Raw genomic sequence first — 18,184 nt, 5'->3', positions numbered from 1 at the left:
CATCTGCAAATAGAAATGCCACACACATGTGTTTAAAGCCTCCATCATATACACATGCAGTGAATCCTGAGTTAATGGGTAGTGGCAGATTGGAGCCCCAGCTGAAGCCTCTAATCGTCCCCAGACCTCCTGCTCACCACTGTGGAAAATAAAGGTCAATGAGAGGGAAAATGATATCTTGATTTTTCTTTTTTCCAGGACCCTGCAGTTTGCTCCTGACCGCAACAGATTTCATAAGCCAGGAAAGAAACGTTAGACTTGAGGGTGAAAAACAATACAGAAAGTGTGCAGGGGTTAAAGCGACTGTTCAGTATCCTCCATGTGCAAAAAGGTTTTATAACTCCTCATGTTAAAGTTTCATAAGCCATTAAGACATTCTGTATAATTAATACACCTTAATATAGGCTAGTTGTAAACAGACACATTATATAGAGTATAGCCTACCTATAAAGTTAATGTTTATTTTTAGGATCACCACTCTCATAACAACTGAACCAACTTCATCTCACCCTGAAGAAAGCCAGAAAACTGCGAGAAGGTCAGTATGGGGACTTTGAGTTAAGATTTTTCTTCTCGAACTTCTATTTTTTAACTAAGAAAATGTGACCACCAAACATGACCATGTATAAACAGTAGATAAAACACTTAAAAATGTAAATAACTTTATAATAATTATTTTATCAATAAATTATAATGTGCATTGACATAAACGTATTATGTACTTTATAACACAGTTTATGATATATTATGAGTACAGCATCTGTGTTGTTTTTTTTATTCATTATTTATCTCTTAATACAAATACGGTTAAGCTATTTGATACAAAAAATCTCTAATAATCACATTCAATTAGACTACATTATCTATTAAGGGTAGGATACTGCTAACTTCCGAAATTCAAAGGGGTAAAGATAAGTAAGAAAAGTGAGAAAAGTGAAGGAAAGTATTTAAAACAATATTTTGCCAACTATATTTTCATATATTGATGATGGGCTAAATCATCAGATGACTTTTACTGTAGGAGTTTATGTGGGATTAAACTGCTGTAGAGCACATTAAATGGCTTATAGGTTACTATAAGGATTTTTCCTTTTAGAGAGATAATAAGGTGGTTTACGTCAGCAGCTGGGAGCCACATTTTTACTATGTATTTAAAATATTAAATGACATCCAAAGAAAACACAGTAAGTGTACCTTCTGTGAGGTTGAACTCCCCACAAGGTGAGCGAAAGGGAGGCAGACAGAGGGGGGAGGGCGGAGTTTGGGGAATGCTTTCCTTTTTACGCAGCAGATGCTTCAGTCAGTGGAAAGCCCGCAGTTTTCAACTCGCAGGAGTTTCTCGGAGGATTTAATTATCTGTCATTTTATCCAGCAGAGCAGCAGCAGCAGCAGCAGCAGCAGCAGCAGCAGCAGACACGATCCTGCAGAGACTCCTGAGAGAATCTCCAGAGGCACCGGTGCACACAGAGGTACGTTTACACTCGGGAGATTTAGAGGCAGGCTTTGCGAAGTGAAAGAGTAGATGATAAGTGAATTTAAAGAGTGTTTTGGTGATTTATGGTGCACTCATGAAGCCTTAAACTGCTCGCTGAGGAACAAACATGCTCACCTGTTTCTGTCGAGTTAAACACAGTGAGACTTTAATGAATGACTATAAACGGTAGCTCTCTCACTCTCTCTAAAGAGTAAAGTGTTTATAAATGAATGCTTTTGTCATAATTTAAATGAGACCACTTATTTTTTTAGAAAAGGGATGTTTATAAATGAATGCCTTTGTCATAATTTAAATGAGACCACTTATTTTTTTAGAAAAGTGATCCAGAGCATAACTTTACGCTTGATCAATTAATCAGCCAGATTTGTTTCTCGATTAATCAATTGATCAATTGGTCGGTAACATTTCTGTAATTGTGAAAAACGTCCATCCCAGTAGTAAAAGTTCTGAAGTGGCTGAAAATAGCATTTTCTAACATTATTGCATTAATAATTTATTTTTAATCGGTTTTCAAATGGTTATTTTTTCTGTAGATCGACTAATCACTGCAGATCTAGAAATACATTTTAAAAAAGCTATGTACTGAAAAGTGAAGAGCATGTATAACTGCAGGTTTGATTGCAAATTAAAAACTGAGAATCTCAACCATGTGTTTATATCACTATAATATTTAACACTTGCCAACACCAGTGGGATTCTTGAGAAATTGGCAGCCCCAAAAGTTGCTCTTATTAATGAAGAGAAATATGTATCATCGATAAAGTCATTATAAAGAATGAGTTAGTGAAAAATGCATCTTTCCAAGTCAAATATTTGACCCCCACTTCCAGGATGGACCAAAAAGGATGTTCTTTCTTTAGCGTGAGGAAACAGTGGATGTTATTGGGAGTTTGGGGCCTAAACAGGGTCCAAAGTGAGTATCTGATACTGTGAATAAGTGCAGTGGCCCCACCGTCCCATTTTTTCAAGTAGGATTTATGAGAAGAATAACAAGGAGACCTTTGAGGAAACGATCCCTTTTCATTTAATGTTCCTGGAATTGTCTTAGATGCAGAAGACAAGCTTAATATATGAGAACGCTTTTATCATTCAATGATTTTATTGAATTTATCTGAAGGCATGTTAACAACTCATTCAGCTTTAGTTAGTGATGTCATGTTTCCTTCAGATTACATATTTCTTCTGGAGACTCAGCAACCCCCCCTCCTCCTCTGGCCGCTCATAGTTTCCATCACCGCACACCATCCCCATACATACCGCCATCATGTTATAATCCATTTGGGTGAAATTAATACAATCATTGAAACAATGCAGCTCTCCAGGAACTCTTGTCTTTTTTTAGAAAACAGAGGGCGGAAGAAAAAATGCTTCTTTTTTTTAACTTCTTCTCAACCACAAGAGTTTGCCACGTTTTGGCCACAGTGGCATTCCTCTGAGATTCTTGCAATGGGCGAAGAAGGTTGTGCCTGTACACAATCACTGGAGACGAGCCAGACAGAAATAAAACAGAGAAGATTTCTGGATTGTAAAAGAGACTGACAGTCATAAAAACTCAGAAAGAGAGTCTCATCATGAGTCAGTCTCACTCACATATTCATGTCTTTTCCATTTCCCATTTCTGCTGTACAGCATGGGAAGAGTTTGAAATTAGCTCATCGCTTTAGGAAGATTGCAGTTTCAGGGGGTTTATTTGATAGAATATTTCTTTAAAATATTTCAAAGAAATAGAGCATAAAGTAGCCTATGAAGCTAAAGCTGAAGCTACAGAGGTGATTACCTTAGCTTAGCACAAAACAAGGCGAAAAGTCTAGGTATTGAAGAAATCTTAAGTCTAAATCTTACAAACAAATGTGTTTCATCGGTAGGCTATAGAAATATAAATAACAATTTGGGGTGTCATAGCTACCTCCTTAAACAATATTTTGGAAACAACTTTCAACTTTAGTTTGATGTAAATGTCTTTTTTTAAACACTAGCCTTTGTTGCTCCACCCTAAAATCATTCGCCTTTGCTGGAGAAAAAGTTTGATTTACCCAGCAGTCTTTGCTTTTTCTTGCTGATTTTGATAACAATTGCTCGTATAATGATATTCGATAATCAAAACCAACTCTCTGCCTGCCTTTACTCATGAGCAACAGACATGAAACAGAGACAGCCGGCAATTCTCTCAGAAAACAAACATCTGTTACCATTAACACCCAGCATTTTACCAATGCCAGCTGGCAGCTGATGGGAAATATGTTTACTTGTGTGTTTGTTTTGGAAGATAGTTGTCAGTATTTTAAGATCAGGCCGACTGTTTGCATAGGTCAATGTTCGCCTGCGAGTGTAATCCAAGGGCAACAACTACACTGCCAAAGTAACTTTAATGTACCTAATTTTAATAGACTCCATGGCTGCAATTGACTACAATCTTTTAATCTTTATTTCTACTTTTACTCTGGCGTCATTCATACAAAGATTCAGAGGTTTCACATGTATTTTTAGACACAATTATACTCGGTACTGGAAGGTAATGTTAGTTTAATCGGTCCTTACACATTCATGAGGATGAAACTTCTTGATCCTGGACATCCTTCTAGCACCAGCGTTGGGTGAAGTTTGTCCATTGATTCCCAAATTGTCTTTTCTCATATAATCATGTTAACTTCTCAACACTTGACTGTTATTAATAAGTAGTTCCCCTTCGAATATCCTGAATAAAGTAGTTTGGTACAAACAAATGGGGAAAATAGAACAGTGTTCAGTTCAGGAACACTTTCTTGACAGGCCAGCTGATCATACAAAGACATTAAAAGACAAATTGAGTCTCCTCTTTACTTTTGAAAATAAGTATTCTTCTACAGATAGGATTTGTATGGCACAAAGCTCAGTTGCTAGTAACCAATGAAACTGTTATACTTATAATGTTTTCCATTTGAAAAGAACAACAAAGAAAAATAATAAATGAATGTTTAGATGACCTTAGATGGTGATTTTCTGTAAAGGACATTCATATTTAGCTTAGGTTTGCCCGATTTCAAATATATCTTTCCAAAGAAACGTTTATAGAGCCATTGAAAAGACCTTTTAAAGGGTAAGACGAGCTTTAACTATGTAGTATTCAATAAGGAATCGGACAAAAGTTAAACAAGCCATGTTTTATTTCCCTTGTTTGTTTCTCAGTAGTCATCTTGCAGTCCCCATCCCGTAGGACTCAGCGTCAGGTCATGGTGTGATTTGCATGGTGGTGACTTGTTTACTTGTTGTCTGACTGAGATGTGTTTGTGAGTTTTGGGGACAGCAGCAGAGGTAAAGCTTCAGCTGCTGCCCACATTGTGTCACTTGATAAACAAACAGTCAGCAGGAGACTCATAAAACACCAGACACCTCTTAAAACCTGTTGAACCTTTCAACCTGTTTATGCATTAAATGGATATTGCCCTTACTCTTTTATAATGTGTGACAAATATATAAGGTGCTTCATCCTGTTATTTTGTAGGCTTATTGTACACGTTATCTGCCATTGGTATCTAATTAAAATGTATCAGATTATAGTTTATGTGTGAGAACATGTTCCTTTAAAAAGATGACATTAAGTTAAATTGAATCAAGCTAAAAGTTTGCTGACCTCACAATCTCAGTGTTTGAGAAGAATTCGTCCTGAGGGTATTTTTATCCAGAGATAACAATGGTGTTTTTGTTGGTATGTGTGCGTGTGAAGCTGAAAAAGGACATGTGGTTTACAGGACGTTTTATAAAACCCTATTTTTAAAAGCACTTTATTCCCTATGTTATTGTCTTAATATGACCGGCGTGTAATGGTTTTAGGAACAGATAGTTGGTGAAATGATCATGATAAAATGAAGCATTGGTAAACAGTTGCATCTTAACTTGCCCTTTTAAGGAGGCAACTTTTCATGTTGCAGAAACCAAAATAAGGTTTGCACATCTGCCGCTGCAGCATCTTAGAATACGTCATTGTTTACAACAAGCAATCCACCCTAATAGGATCTGTAATCAGAGACATCAAGATGTTCAATGTGTCCTCATGTTGATTTGTGTGCGTGCAGCTGAAATTAGCCTTGTGATCTGCAGGAACCGCACCACATTGAGCATCTTTGTACTGGTGATGAAAGGGAGCGCAGTCATCTGACAGCCACAAGAGACCAGCCTTGTGTTTCTTTTCTTTTTTTTCTGTATCAGTTTATAGCTGCAACTGTGAGGGTGTCACTTTCCCTCCAACGCTACGGGGGTCCACTTTTGTTGTCGTTTTCCACACAGTATTGTGCGGCTGTCAATATTCTCATTCACCTCCCCAAATCCAGGTTATGCAACCCAAGCAGTCACACAATGTGAGGACTGTTCTGAGGTCCAGAAGCCGTTAAAGTACCCTAATCCATTTCAGAAGGGAATAAACAGTGAAAGTGGGGTGGTAATTAAAAGGCAACTTTGTTACACGCTTTCCTGTTTTAAACTGAATGCTCACACATTGGGGTTATTTAATGGGTGTTACATTTAAAGAGAAAGCAGTGACTGTTTGTTAGAGCATTGAAAAAGCAAAACTAAATCTACAGTCACGCTAGAAGCCCCATAAGGCTATACTTATAGTTTATGGGCAACCAAATAGGAAATAGTTCAGCTTGTGAGTGGTATTTCCAACTCAGCGATATAAAGAATTTATGACAATGCGATGATGTCTCCGACTTTCTCAAAAGAACGGCAAAAATTTCAGCAAACCACTGTCAAAATGCCTAAAAATACTGCAAATCGTATTATTCTCTCTAATACAATCAATGTGAATCAAATAGGAGGTATGCAGTTTGTATCCGATTGCGCTTAATGCTACACAAATATTTTAAGTATAGCTAAAGCTCTGTAGGCAGTTCCTTTAAGGTCATGTGTTTATTTTCCTCTGAAATGCATTGTCATGTGTGAGCCTTTATATTATAATTACTTTGCTTGGTTTCTAAATGATGTCATGTCAGTGGAATTTTCCACATGGCTAGACACCCAAATTAGCAGATGTTTGCATGAACCAAATAGGAACCAATACGTGTTGACATATTTCACTCAAAGCCACGTTCTCTTTTTGATGGTGTCACTAGAAGAAAAGTATGAGAATCCCCAAACACATTAGGATACATTGTGCTGGGGCCATTAATGTCAATACAAAATGACATGATAATACATGAAACAGATGATGAGATATTTCAGAAGATCAAAGTTTCAATGGCATTTCCGTCCATAGAGCCACTAGCAACACACTTTTAAACTGATGCCTTCCTGTTGATACTGACCAAAACGTCTCTTTCTTGGTGCAATATTATATGTATATATATATATATATATATATATATACATATAATACTCACTTAAGAAAAGACAGAACGCTGTACAGGAAATGTTTCTTTTTCCAAAAAAGGCATTGAACCTGCTTTATAGTGCATGAATACGTATTTTGTGGCTTTGACAGGTTTACCGCTTACCTTCATTTTTTGTTCCACTGGATTTTATTACGTGTGACAGCGGTTTTCATCATGGAATAATCTGGTTTGTAAACCTCAGACATGAAATCCAAATTCCTCCAGGGGGAAAAATAAACACTCACACCCAGCACCAAGAACAGCAGCGTTTCTGGCTCCGGTCGTAAGAAAGTGTCCGGGTTGTAGGAGTGAAACAACAGCAGCGAGCCATGAAGGGACATGAGACAGGAGGCCTGGGAGACGGTTGCCATTTGGCTGCCACTACAAACGCTCAAAGCCAAAGACACTCTTATAAATCTCTCAGCGGGACAGACAGTGCATCAGGAGAAGAATTCAACTTGTCAACTCAACAAGGTGAATTGTGGGCTTAAATAGTTTCAGCTGCCGTGCAACTAAAGATTAAGTACTTAGGTAGGATGGATGAGTGTTTGGTTTAATGTCCCATGTTGAGAAGGAGAACAGGGGCGACAAGTATTCCTGGGTGTGATTCAAGAGGACACCTGTAGAGCAAAATGAAAACCTCCTTAACAAAGAGCTGACTGCATGTGAATCACTGTTTCAGACTGTTAATGTCACACAGTCTGGAGGACGTTATGATAAACAGACTCTTAGCAGATGTTCATTGGTTGTCAATTATGACCTTAAAGGGATAGTTTGGATCGTTTGAGGGGGGGTTATATGAGGTTCTTGTCCATAGTCTTCAACCTGCAGTAGATGATGGTTGGCAATCATCCATAAAAGCAAATAACCTAACTTCTGTGGACAGAGAACTCAACAAAACATATTTTAGTTACCCTGAAAAAGGCCTTATCAAAAAAGCAATCAATATCAGTTTGAGTGTTTGTAAAATGTTTTATATTTTCATTGCTTTACCTGTGCTTTCTTTAAAGCCACCAGACTTCATTGAAACAAGTTGTGATTTTCCTCGCAAAACACCTGAGCTTGATAGTCATTTGTTTGTGTTATTGTGTGACTTTGGTCAATCTAGACTAAACACCAGTCACACAATAACAACTTTAATCCCTTAATGGACCGAAATGTAGAAACAACATGTCTATTTGTGTACTTGACTAACAAACAGAATTATGTTAAAAAGTCAGTTTTTTGGTGCGTTTTGGGATTTGGAAAGAGTTCTCAGTCAGTTGCTCGCCCCAATGTTTTCTACAGTGTGATTCTTAGCATATTTGCTTATTTTATAGCTGACTATAAAGTTAGGCTGGACTTTACTATAGGAAGCATAAAATATTTGCTTCAACAGTAATGGATTGTAATGAGATGCTGTTATGTCTATTGGACGGCTAAAGGACAAGTTGATGACAGAAAAACAGCTGGAACCCACAAATGTGTTCGCAGATGTTGTGGCTCAGGAAGAGAAACATAAAGCTCAATACTGGGAAGACTATGTCCGGAAGGGAAGCCATTGTTCTATCAGTGCATTCAATGTAGACATGGACAGACGAGAATAGAAGCCCGAACCTCTTTAGACATTTTAGGAGGGAAGTGGGACTGATTTCCCCATCCAGACAGCAATTGGACAGAAAACAGACAGAGGATGTGGTGTTTTCTCTCCATTTGATTTGGTCCTCTTTGTTTTGTTGACCCAGCTTGATGCCCTGCAAGAGGAAGCAGCGCTGTTATCTGCAGGGAGAAGGGATGCAGGAGGGATGTCCTCTGTGTCGTGATAACATTGCAATGAGAGAAAAAGTCTCCCAACCGGCTGTGGTTCTGCCTCTGGCAATGACTGTAGGACATGAGCGAGAGCAGACCGTGTTTATCTTTTTATGTTTATCTGAAAATGCTGCATCATTGGTTATTAGAAACAAAATGTTTGATAGCCGACAGACATGAGGAATGTAAACTGCACTTTCACAGTGACTCCTTTAAGCAGACCAGATGCAAATACTCGGAGGTTATTGTCAATGTTGCAGGGAGAATTTAGATCCTTGAGGAAACGTGCCAATATGAAATTGCATTGAAAATGTAACCTCTGTGACTGATTAACCAATAAAGATTATACCTTTAGATTATTATTACTTTCATTCATTAAGGCATTGCAGTAACTGTCAATGTCTGGATCTGGAAACGTGTTTCTTTTCATTCTTACCAGCTTCATAACAGCACTATAAAATGTGTATTTCTGTGTAAAAAAAAGTGGTCGTCATTGGGTTTCACTGTGGTCTGGGTCCTCTCATCATTTTGCTGACGTCTTCCAGAGGGAGCTAGGACTAGGGGCGGGGGGGTATCGGCTCATTCCTCAATCCCTTCAGGGATTTTTCAAAGCCACACGGCTTCTCAACTGTACATTGTTGAACCCACCTCCTCATTTCTGACATTATAAAAAAATGTGAAAGCCATGCTGTGTCTAAAATAGGGGGAGAAATTATAAACAATTATCCTTTCCTAGTAAAATATTTAAGTGTCTGTCTTTGTGAATGTACCAGACATTGTGATCCAGAGCATGAACAAATACCCAAATTTAGAGACCTTATCCATAATCTAGATCCACACTGTATATACCTCTCAGAGCCATGCCTGGCCTGTCTGAACTGTTCCACAGGAGGGTACTTCTCCCATACTTAATTTCCTCGCTCATTTCCCTTCAATGCTGCAGAACATGGGGTCACATACCCTGCTAATGCCTCACTGTGTGCAGTCATCATGGTGAGATGATGTTATTGTCAGTGTTCCCAGACATATTTCCACCTGTCCTTCCTTTGCATAACAATCTCTGGATTCAATGATTTATTCAATAAGGGCTTCTTAAACTGAGGCTTAGAGACTCACTGTATTTAAACTGTACATCGAAACTTGTCCACACAGTTAAAACTGAAAAGTCCTAAAGGTTTTCTTTTATTTTTTATTATGATTATTTTCATTATCCTATCATATATTATAGACTTTATTTTCCATCTTACCCTCTTTCTCTCCGGCTTTTGATCTGCTTGGAGTTAAATTGAGGTACTTTTTTGAAGATCAATCATCTATAGTCATTGGGAATGTGTTTAGTGTCATAAACCCAGGCAAGCCTCAAGATCAATCATAAAAAGTTCCATAATGAGGCAATTGGGATTAAGGATGTAATTCACTCCTATTCAAAAGTTTTATGAGCAACTGAGGTCCAATTAAATATTTAAGTAGGACTTTTGGAGTAAATTAAAAGTACACTGCAAGATGTCGTATTTGTTTAAGAATATAACTGGTATTCTCTTAAGACAGTCGTTTTTTTTGTTCAATTAAGAAGTGAGATTTGTAGAGTACTATATGTGGTGTGAAAGTGTTGTGGTGAAAAACAAATGTAAAGTAGTCACCACCACCAAATGTTCACTGCTCTCATAGAATACACAGTATACTGTCCAGATCAGAATATTTAGTAACTCGCAGCAATAAAACATCCTAACAGCATTACAAGCGTGGTAATTTGTTACAGATCACAAGAGAAAGTTTTGCAGTTGTATAAACTAGAAAAGTATAAACTAGACAAACGAGCCCCTTAAACACTGGCCAAAAAAGATGAAAAAGCCCTCGAGAAACCTTTGTAATAGAGAAGGCTGTTTCAGTTCAGCTCTTAACAATTAATATTGTTTGGTTTCTCTTTCTCAATGCCAAACTGCCACAGGGGGTTTCGTACAAGAATGAGGAGGAAGGAGAAGCAGACATTATTAACTTTTAATCGTTAGCGGCTAGTGATCAAATAGGAGAAGCAGTTATATAATTAAATCCCTGTTTTACAATAAATGTTCTCTGTGTTACATGGTTCATTCAGCGTTTCTCTGCTTGCAAAAAAATGTTTTCTGGATGAGGAACATTTCTAAACGATGTTTAACTGTTAACTCCAGTATAATGTCACCAACAACCTCCTCCTCTTAGACTCTGGTCATTTGCAGTTACCAGGATCACGCCCCCCTGGCATTTACCTTTACTAGACTTTCAAGGACACAAAAGACAATCAAGAGACCAAACAACTACAAATACATGCAAAACATCTGCAAATAGACACAAAGAGACCACAAAGACAGTCATTGCAGCTATTAAACGGAGCAAAACAACAACAAAGTGACACAAAACAACAATACAGAGTCAAAATGTCTACAAACAAAGACCACTGACAAAAAAACAACATCATAAGGCCAAAACATTTTTTTTAAATTGACATTTAACAACCACAAAACAACACAACACCACAGAGAGATGTCTAAGGACTGCAAAGAGATACAAGCAATAGCAAAAAGACACTAAATTATTCTAAAATCTGTGTGCCCGTGTTTAGGAGGGGTAGTGGGGCCTTTGCATGTCTGTGCCCAGGGGCCCATTGTCTCATAGTCTTCCTAGGTCGAGGCATCCCACAGGGTTCAATACTTGGTCCCCTCCAGTTTATTGTCAAAGTAAATAGTGAATAGATTCTATCATGCCAAAAATCTGTGTTCAAGGACTCAAAAACTTCCCTTTTATAATCGCTTTTGACGTTTAATTATTTGATGTCCTGTAATATTCTGTGCCTTTATTGTGTTTTTAGTTTTCATGGATCTTTTCAAGTTGTGTAAAAAGTGTCTTTGAGCATTTTGTAACTCTTTTAAAGGTTTGTTCTTTTACTCCCATTTCTGTCTCTCCTGTTGGTCTTATTTCCCAGCTGTATATCCCAAAACTGTCTGCCTCCCTTCTTCCTGCTTTCTCTCTGTTTTACTAATCTCCCTTCTCCTCCTTCCTGCGCTGTCTTCTTGCTGATATCAAATACTAAACTGTGTCTGTGCATTCTCTCAGACAGGAGAAAGACATCATGAGCGACCGTTTCGACTGCAAAACATGCAACGAGTCCTTGTGCGGGCGAAAATACATCCAGGTGGAGGAGAAGCCCCACTGCATCCCCTGCTATGACCGCCTTTACGCCAAAACCTGCCAGGAGTGTAAAGAAGTTATCGGACATAATGCCAAGGTAAGCTCTACATGTACATTTACTCTATGGCTATATGTCACTTACTTTTTTACTTCTACTTCTACCTCTACTCAGCTTAATTCAATTGAAAACCACCTGTCATAAATCAAGACATAAATGCAATATATGAAATTATTTTATAAATTAGCAATTATTTTTTCTTTTTGATTAATTGTTAACTAATGGTCATTTTCTTAATCATCTGTTATTCTTCCGGTTTATTAAACATTTTCACTGTTTCCCCAGAGCCCTGGTGACGTGTTCAAATATATTATTTTGTTAGTTCAATGATCCAAAGACAATACATATTATATTTTTAATGATCTTAAACAGAAAAGGTGGCAAATGCTTATCCTTAACCAAAGAATATTTAGCATTTCTTTGGAAATGATGACGAATGAAACAAAATTAAAATGATGATTAAAACAACTTATATTTTTCATACTTTAGGAACAATAACACTTTTATGTAGGACTTTTTTTTACATTGCATTGTTGAAATTCTTACAGAGGATAATGATATGAGTACACTGATGTCTGCTTGCATTATGATAAATGTTCTAACTGATTTGACAAACAAGCTGGAGTTCCTGTAAAACATATCTCTACTTCCAGAACATCAAATTATCCATAATCTGTTTTGAAATTGTGAAAAGCCTTAGTTAGTGAAAATTAAAAACACTGAAGGTAAACCCACAGCTTGCATGAGGCCATCAGTGTGCTGTGAATTATGTGCTCCCTGTGAGGGACCAGCAGTAAATTACACTTCTGCTTTCTTTGGCTGTCCCTCCTATGCACGAGACACAACAACATCATCCTTCACCATTCGTCGTCCTTCTGCTTTAGTTGTTTCTCTAACTGTGAAACTCCACGCCTCAAAAATCAGTTTTTCACCCACTGTTCAGTGGAGCCATTCATCACAGAGCTTGCCTGAACTGTAGATGAACTGGAACACAAGCAGCTGTCGGAATTAAAAAAAAGACAAAGTGTGCTATTCTGAATATAACTAACAATGAAGAAAAGAGAATGCACAAAAAAACTTCTCTTATGCTCTTTCTCATACTCTACTGTTAACAGCAGGGTGTCATGGAAAGAAAGAAAGTTTAGGGTTGTACTCGTGTGGGAAAACATCCTAAAACACAAGTAACTTAGTCCTGTTGTTGATTGTGACCCCTGACCTCTATGCAGCAAACAATGGACTCACCGTATGAGGAACAATAACATATCAACTATTTTTTATTTACCTAGAGGTTAGGGTTAAATGTCAGATTCCCCATATTTTAACAGTTAAATAATGATCAGACATTCATTTATATTTGTCGTGTCTTATATACAGTATCAGACCGAAACCAACAACACAATAATCCTTCTCTCAATATCTGACTTTACTACAAGGTCATGCTACGAGATTAATGAAGAGACAAATCTATAGAAATGGGTCACAGACATAAATTGTAGTTTTTTAGCAAACAGGCTTAATTGTGCTTTTTTGTGTGTATAGCAAAGGAGTAGTTGATTGAGCAAGCACCGTTTTACTTCTTCAGATTACAACTTTTATTAAAAGAGCTGCTTTAATTGTACTTTAAAGCCATCAACTTCATCACAGATTACATTTTTAGCACATCCTAATGACACTCCAAACAAATTAATTGGACACACTTGTTTTGTTTTGTACACTCTTGTGATTCTTCTTTGTTTTATCCAGTCTGCCACATGTGTATGATTAATTTTGAGACTTCCATTCTGAATTCATAATGTAGTTTTATAATAGACTTTTTTCACCCTGTCCCCTACCAATTGGGCATTTTATATCCTGACTGGTTTTACTGGTTGCCCTGTTTGACTTTCATCTTATTTGGTTTTCTACGTATTCCTTTATTTTCATATTCCTGTGTTTTACTTAGCACAAATACTTTGTTGGTTTAGTTTTCTAATTTTATTTTTTGGCTGTTTATTATTTTATTTTTTATATATTTTTAAGTAAGATTTTCATTGTACGGTGTAACTGTCTGTTTTACTGTGCATATGACAATAAATATCTTGAATCTTCTTCCAGGAGCTCTTCTATGAGGACAGACATTACCACACTCACTGTTTCCGCTGTTTCCGCTGCGACCGCTCTCTGGCAGATGAGCCCTTCACGAGCCTGGAGGACGCGCTGGTGTGCAGCGACTGCTACTGCAACGAGTTTTCCTCCAAGTGTGTGTCCTGTGACAAGACAGTCATGCCAGGTAACAACAATAAAGACTTCTTATTCCCCCTATACCAAGTTCACAAACCTTCTCGGGGACACATCCTTAAGAAATTGCTCAAATAGTCAAAAAAGTTCACACCCTGTCTGTGCGGGGATAAAAAGGCTAATGACTTTTTGTTATCCAGGGTGTGACTGCTAAGATGTGACAGGATGATTGCTTCCTTGCTCGGCTGAAAATATCCCCAGCAGGGTTTTTTCAGCTCTGGCCTCTGTGACGACATCAGTACAGCACTGGTGTCGGATGACTGAAAATTACCCGGGGACTGTGGGTAGTGTGGGATATCATAAGTTACCAGTTCTTTTCTGAACTCAGCAGTGATTTCCTTCAGTTTCTGCTCAGCCTGGAATGCCTTTAAATTCTGCCCTGTTTTCCTAAAAGTGCAACCAAGTTCAAGTTTATATCACTGTCATTCCTTTGGGTTGCACTTCAGGTCCCAAAAGGTTGAAACAAGCCCCGTGATTAAATGAAACTCAGAGGCATGACTGGCTCCTGACTTCTATAAACCTCTGCAGTGAAGCATGTATTTCAAAGCAAAGAAAACAGCCACTTATGAAATGGTTAAACCTTGAAAATAAATAGCTTGAGAGCATTGCTTTGTTACAGCTTGTCAGATTGTTTTGATGCAAGATAAGCTGATGTAATTGTATGGTGCAGGAGGGCTGTGTAAAAACAGGTTGAGCCGTCACACTGAATCATCACTTTTTGTTCTCTCAGTGTGATGAATGCTATCAGATTTCATTCCAGTTTATAGTTACTTACAACAGTTGGTCAGAGATCAAAGGAATGTCCAAGTGACACACAATGGTTTGCAAATGTCAGGGAAGATGTCAGCACAGTTTTACAAACATCTCAATATTCATTCTCATCTGCTCCTTTGTTCTGTTTCCACTGACAGGGTCGAAGCTGTTGGAGTACGGCGGCTCCACGTGGCACGAGGACTGTTTTTTGTGTCACGGCTGCGAGAAGCCGATCGGTGCAGAGGCCTTCATCCCAGACAACAACAACTACTACTGTGTGCCGTGCTACGAGGGCAGGGTGGCTCCTCAGTGCAGCCACTGCAAAAAGGTGACACAGGATCTTTATTAATCTGTACATTACATCTCGTATAAATGATACAATCAAATCAACCAATGAGTGTTTCTCAGAGCTCAAGATGACAACTTCAAATGATTTGTTACTTAGACCATGTGACCAAAATTAAAGACACAAAACTTTGAGTTCATATTTCCACACATTACAATTAGGCATTGCTCAACTTTTGAAGAGTTTGCAAGTTTTTTTACAATATGAAACTAAACCATAATCTATCAGTGAATAGGCTGATGGCTACAACTATTTTATTTTGACTGATAAGATTTGTTTTACAAAAATGTAGTGTTTTTTTCACATTACAGGTGTCAGATTACAGGAGAAACATGAGTAAAAATCAGGGTCAAATGTACAAGAAGCATGAGCAGTGATAGGATTATATGATAGTGTTAGGACTTAATTAGTAGAAACCCAAAGGAAAACTCTATCATAGACACTAAAACACAATGTGTCACTGTAAAGAAGTTTCACATTTTACTCCTTCTGTGTACTTCAGGCTCTGACTAAAGGAGGGGTGACTTACAAGGACGAGGTGTGGCACAAAGAATGTTTTGTCTGCACGGGCTGCAAAGCTCCGCTGGCTGGCCAACCCTTCACCTCGCAGGGGGAGAGTCCATACTGTGTCAAGTGTTTCAGCAGCCTGTATGCCAAAAAGTGTGCTGGCTGCAACACGGCTATCACAGGTCAGTGGAGAATACAGAAACCCAGAGTTGTTCAAATAACAATTCAGGTGTATCCCTGGTTCAAGTCTGTCCTGGGTTGTTTGTCAACTCCTATATGTGTTCTACCTGTGATTCCTGTCCGCCCGACTATCTACTATCAACAACATGTCAGAAGAATTATCTTCAACAAGCAGGTGTAGGCGGTAAGGTGTGTTAAGTTTTAAACTTGGCAATAATACTGTACTTTCTCTGCGGTTTGCATATCTGCGTACACCTCCAGGTATTAGCAGTAAGTTACTAATGTTTTGATCCTTTGTTAGAAAGAGTGAACAGTATCATAAAAGCTTCGATCAGTTTTTCATATTTCCCATGAACCTTTCATATGTGTCCTATGGAATTCCACTTGAAATGGCAGACCCTTGTACTGACTACAAAATATAAATACATTGAGTAGATATTTCCAAACAAATTCTAATCATAAAGCAAAAACCTTGATTTAATTAAGTTTAAACATACAATGAGTGATTTTTCCTTCATGTTGAAGTCCAATATTGATTCTCTTTTAGCTCAGTTTTTGGTCTCCACCAGCTCCCACTGGAAATGTCCGTCTCTTTAGCTGCTAAATACTCCACCATGTTCACCATCTGGTTGCTAAATGCATTTGTTTGCTGTTCGGTGAGGAACAGGTAGCATACAGGGAATTTGAAGAGCTAATAAATTATAACCTCAAACTAGCTATAAAGCTAAAAAAAAAAAGAAAAGCTTTGTAGACTAGTATCCTTAAATGAAACCACTTAATGAACCAGTTCTGACAGGATTGTCTCATTTTCCCACTTCATTTTTTAAAATCACATATGAACTCTACACATGGCTTTAAGAGAAACAAGAACTTTGAATAGATATGTTGACCACAGCTATGAGGAGCAGCAGGTTGCCAGAACTGGCAGCGCTTTCTTATTGTTTTGGCCAACCTGTGATGTAATCTTGAATTAAGTTGTGTTATTTTCGTCATGCTGCAAGGCTGTTATTACATTTTCCACCCCCAGTCAAACATTCCTTCATTAGTTGTTCATGTGATGTATTTGTGTCTCTCAGGGTTTGGAGATGGGAAGTACGTTTCTTTTGAGGAACGGCAGTGGCACCAGCCGTGCTTCAAGTGTACGCGCTGCTCTGTATCGCTGGTGGGCTCCGGCTTCTTCCCGGACCGCGACCAGATCTTGTGTACAGACTGCAATAACGATGACTGACCGATACTAACCACACCCAGACACCAACCACGACTGAGAGGAGCAGCAAACCTTATAAACCTCGGCCGTGCACATGAACACAGCAATATTCCTAATTCACTCACATTGTAAAGCTGATACAAAGCTCAGTATTAACAACTCAATACTAACGACAGCCTTTAGCACATTGATATGTTTGTATAAATTCTGCAGAAATGTCCTGCGATGTATGTGTATGACTTTGTTTGTCATAATTTTATATTTCTCACACATGAAAGATAACGTAGAAACTATAAATGTATCATTTTAAATTAAACAGTTTTTATTTTAACAAATTTCTTCATCACTGCTAGACAAAAGCAAAATGTTAAACCTATGCTTGTATATCTACTTTTTACAGAATATTACAATTTATAAAACAGCCCTTGCTCTTCTCTATGTGCTGTAGTAAACGTATTTGTTGAAAATGATCTGTTTGAAGGAAACTTATATGTTTTGTATTCTTTCCAGCTTAAAACATTTTCTAATGGCGTACATGGAATAATAATAAATGTCAAAAAACAAAGTGTGTTGTACAAAAGCTAACTGTCTATATTACAATGCACAACATTTAGCCACTGCAAACTGCAGACAGTTGTACTTCCTGTTTCTCCAATTCACTCAGAAATGACATAACATTGGTTGAAGTAGCCTTCTGTTAAATTGACATTTATCTTGTGTAAGATTTGTACACTAGAGTGTTAAAAGTCAGTAGTCAGAAGTCTCTTTTGGGGTGTATCGAGGACCTCACACAACATACTTATTTAATGTGATGAGAACCCATCACATTATGTAAAACTGGTTGGAGCATTAGCCAATAGAAGAGCGAGTGTTACATAGGGATGCCATCATGTTATAGAAATAAACAAAGGAGTCCAATCGAGATGTTTCAGGTAGGGGGCAATGTGTGGGAAACTCCCTTTGTATGGAACTTTGGGATTTTAGCCTTTGGAGACTATTTACAGGCACAGAATCCAATTATACACTACAGGAAAGGCAAAACTCCAAAAAGCAAAAAAGGGCC

The 18,184-nt window shown here is 37.9% G+C and overlaps 1 protein-coding gene across 2 annotated transcripts; it reads left to right on the top strand.

Moving 5' to 3' along the window:
* Window positions 1–1,294: 1,294 nt before the first annotated feature.
* Window positions 1,295–17,686, top strand: fhl3b (four and a half LIM domains 3b). Of its 2 annotated transcripts, none has more exons than XM_063899893.1 (6): window positions 1,295–1,469; window positions 11,719–11,890; window positions 13,946–14,120; window positions 15,040–15,209; window positions 15,730–15,916; window positions 16,991–17,686. In XM_063899893.1, the coding sequence occupies exons 2-6, from the start codon at window positions 11,735–11,737 to the stop codon at window positions 17,140–17,142; spliced, it is 840 nt and encodes a 279-aa protein (XP_063755963.1). In that variant the 5' UTR covers window positions 1,295–1,469; window positions 11,719–11,734; the 3' UTR covers window positions 17,143–17,686. The 2 variants fall into 2 exon arrangements, with proteins under 2 accessions (XP_063755963.1, XP_063755962.1); XM_063899892.1 differs by having other exon boundaries at window positions 15,730–16,103.
* The last annotated feature ends 498 nt before the right edge of the window (window positions 17,687–18,184 follow it).

Source organism: Eleginops maclovinus, chromosome 13 (genome assembly GCF_036324505.1).
Source record: "Eleginops maclovinus isolate JMC-PN-2008 ecotype Puerto Natales chromosome 13, JC_Emac_rtc_rv5, whole genome shotgun sequence".
Classification (NCBI taxonomy): Eukaryota; Metazoa; Chordata; class Actinopteri; order Perciformes; family Eleginopidae; genus Eleginops; species Eleginops maclovinus.
Note: the sequence above shows the minus strand (reverse complement) of the source record. Positions and strands in the feature narration are given on the sequence as shown.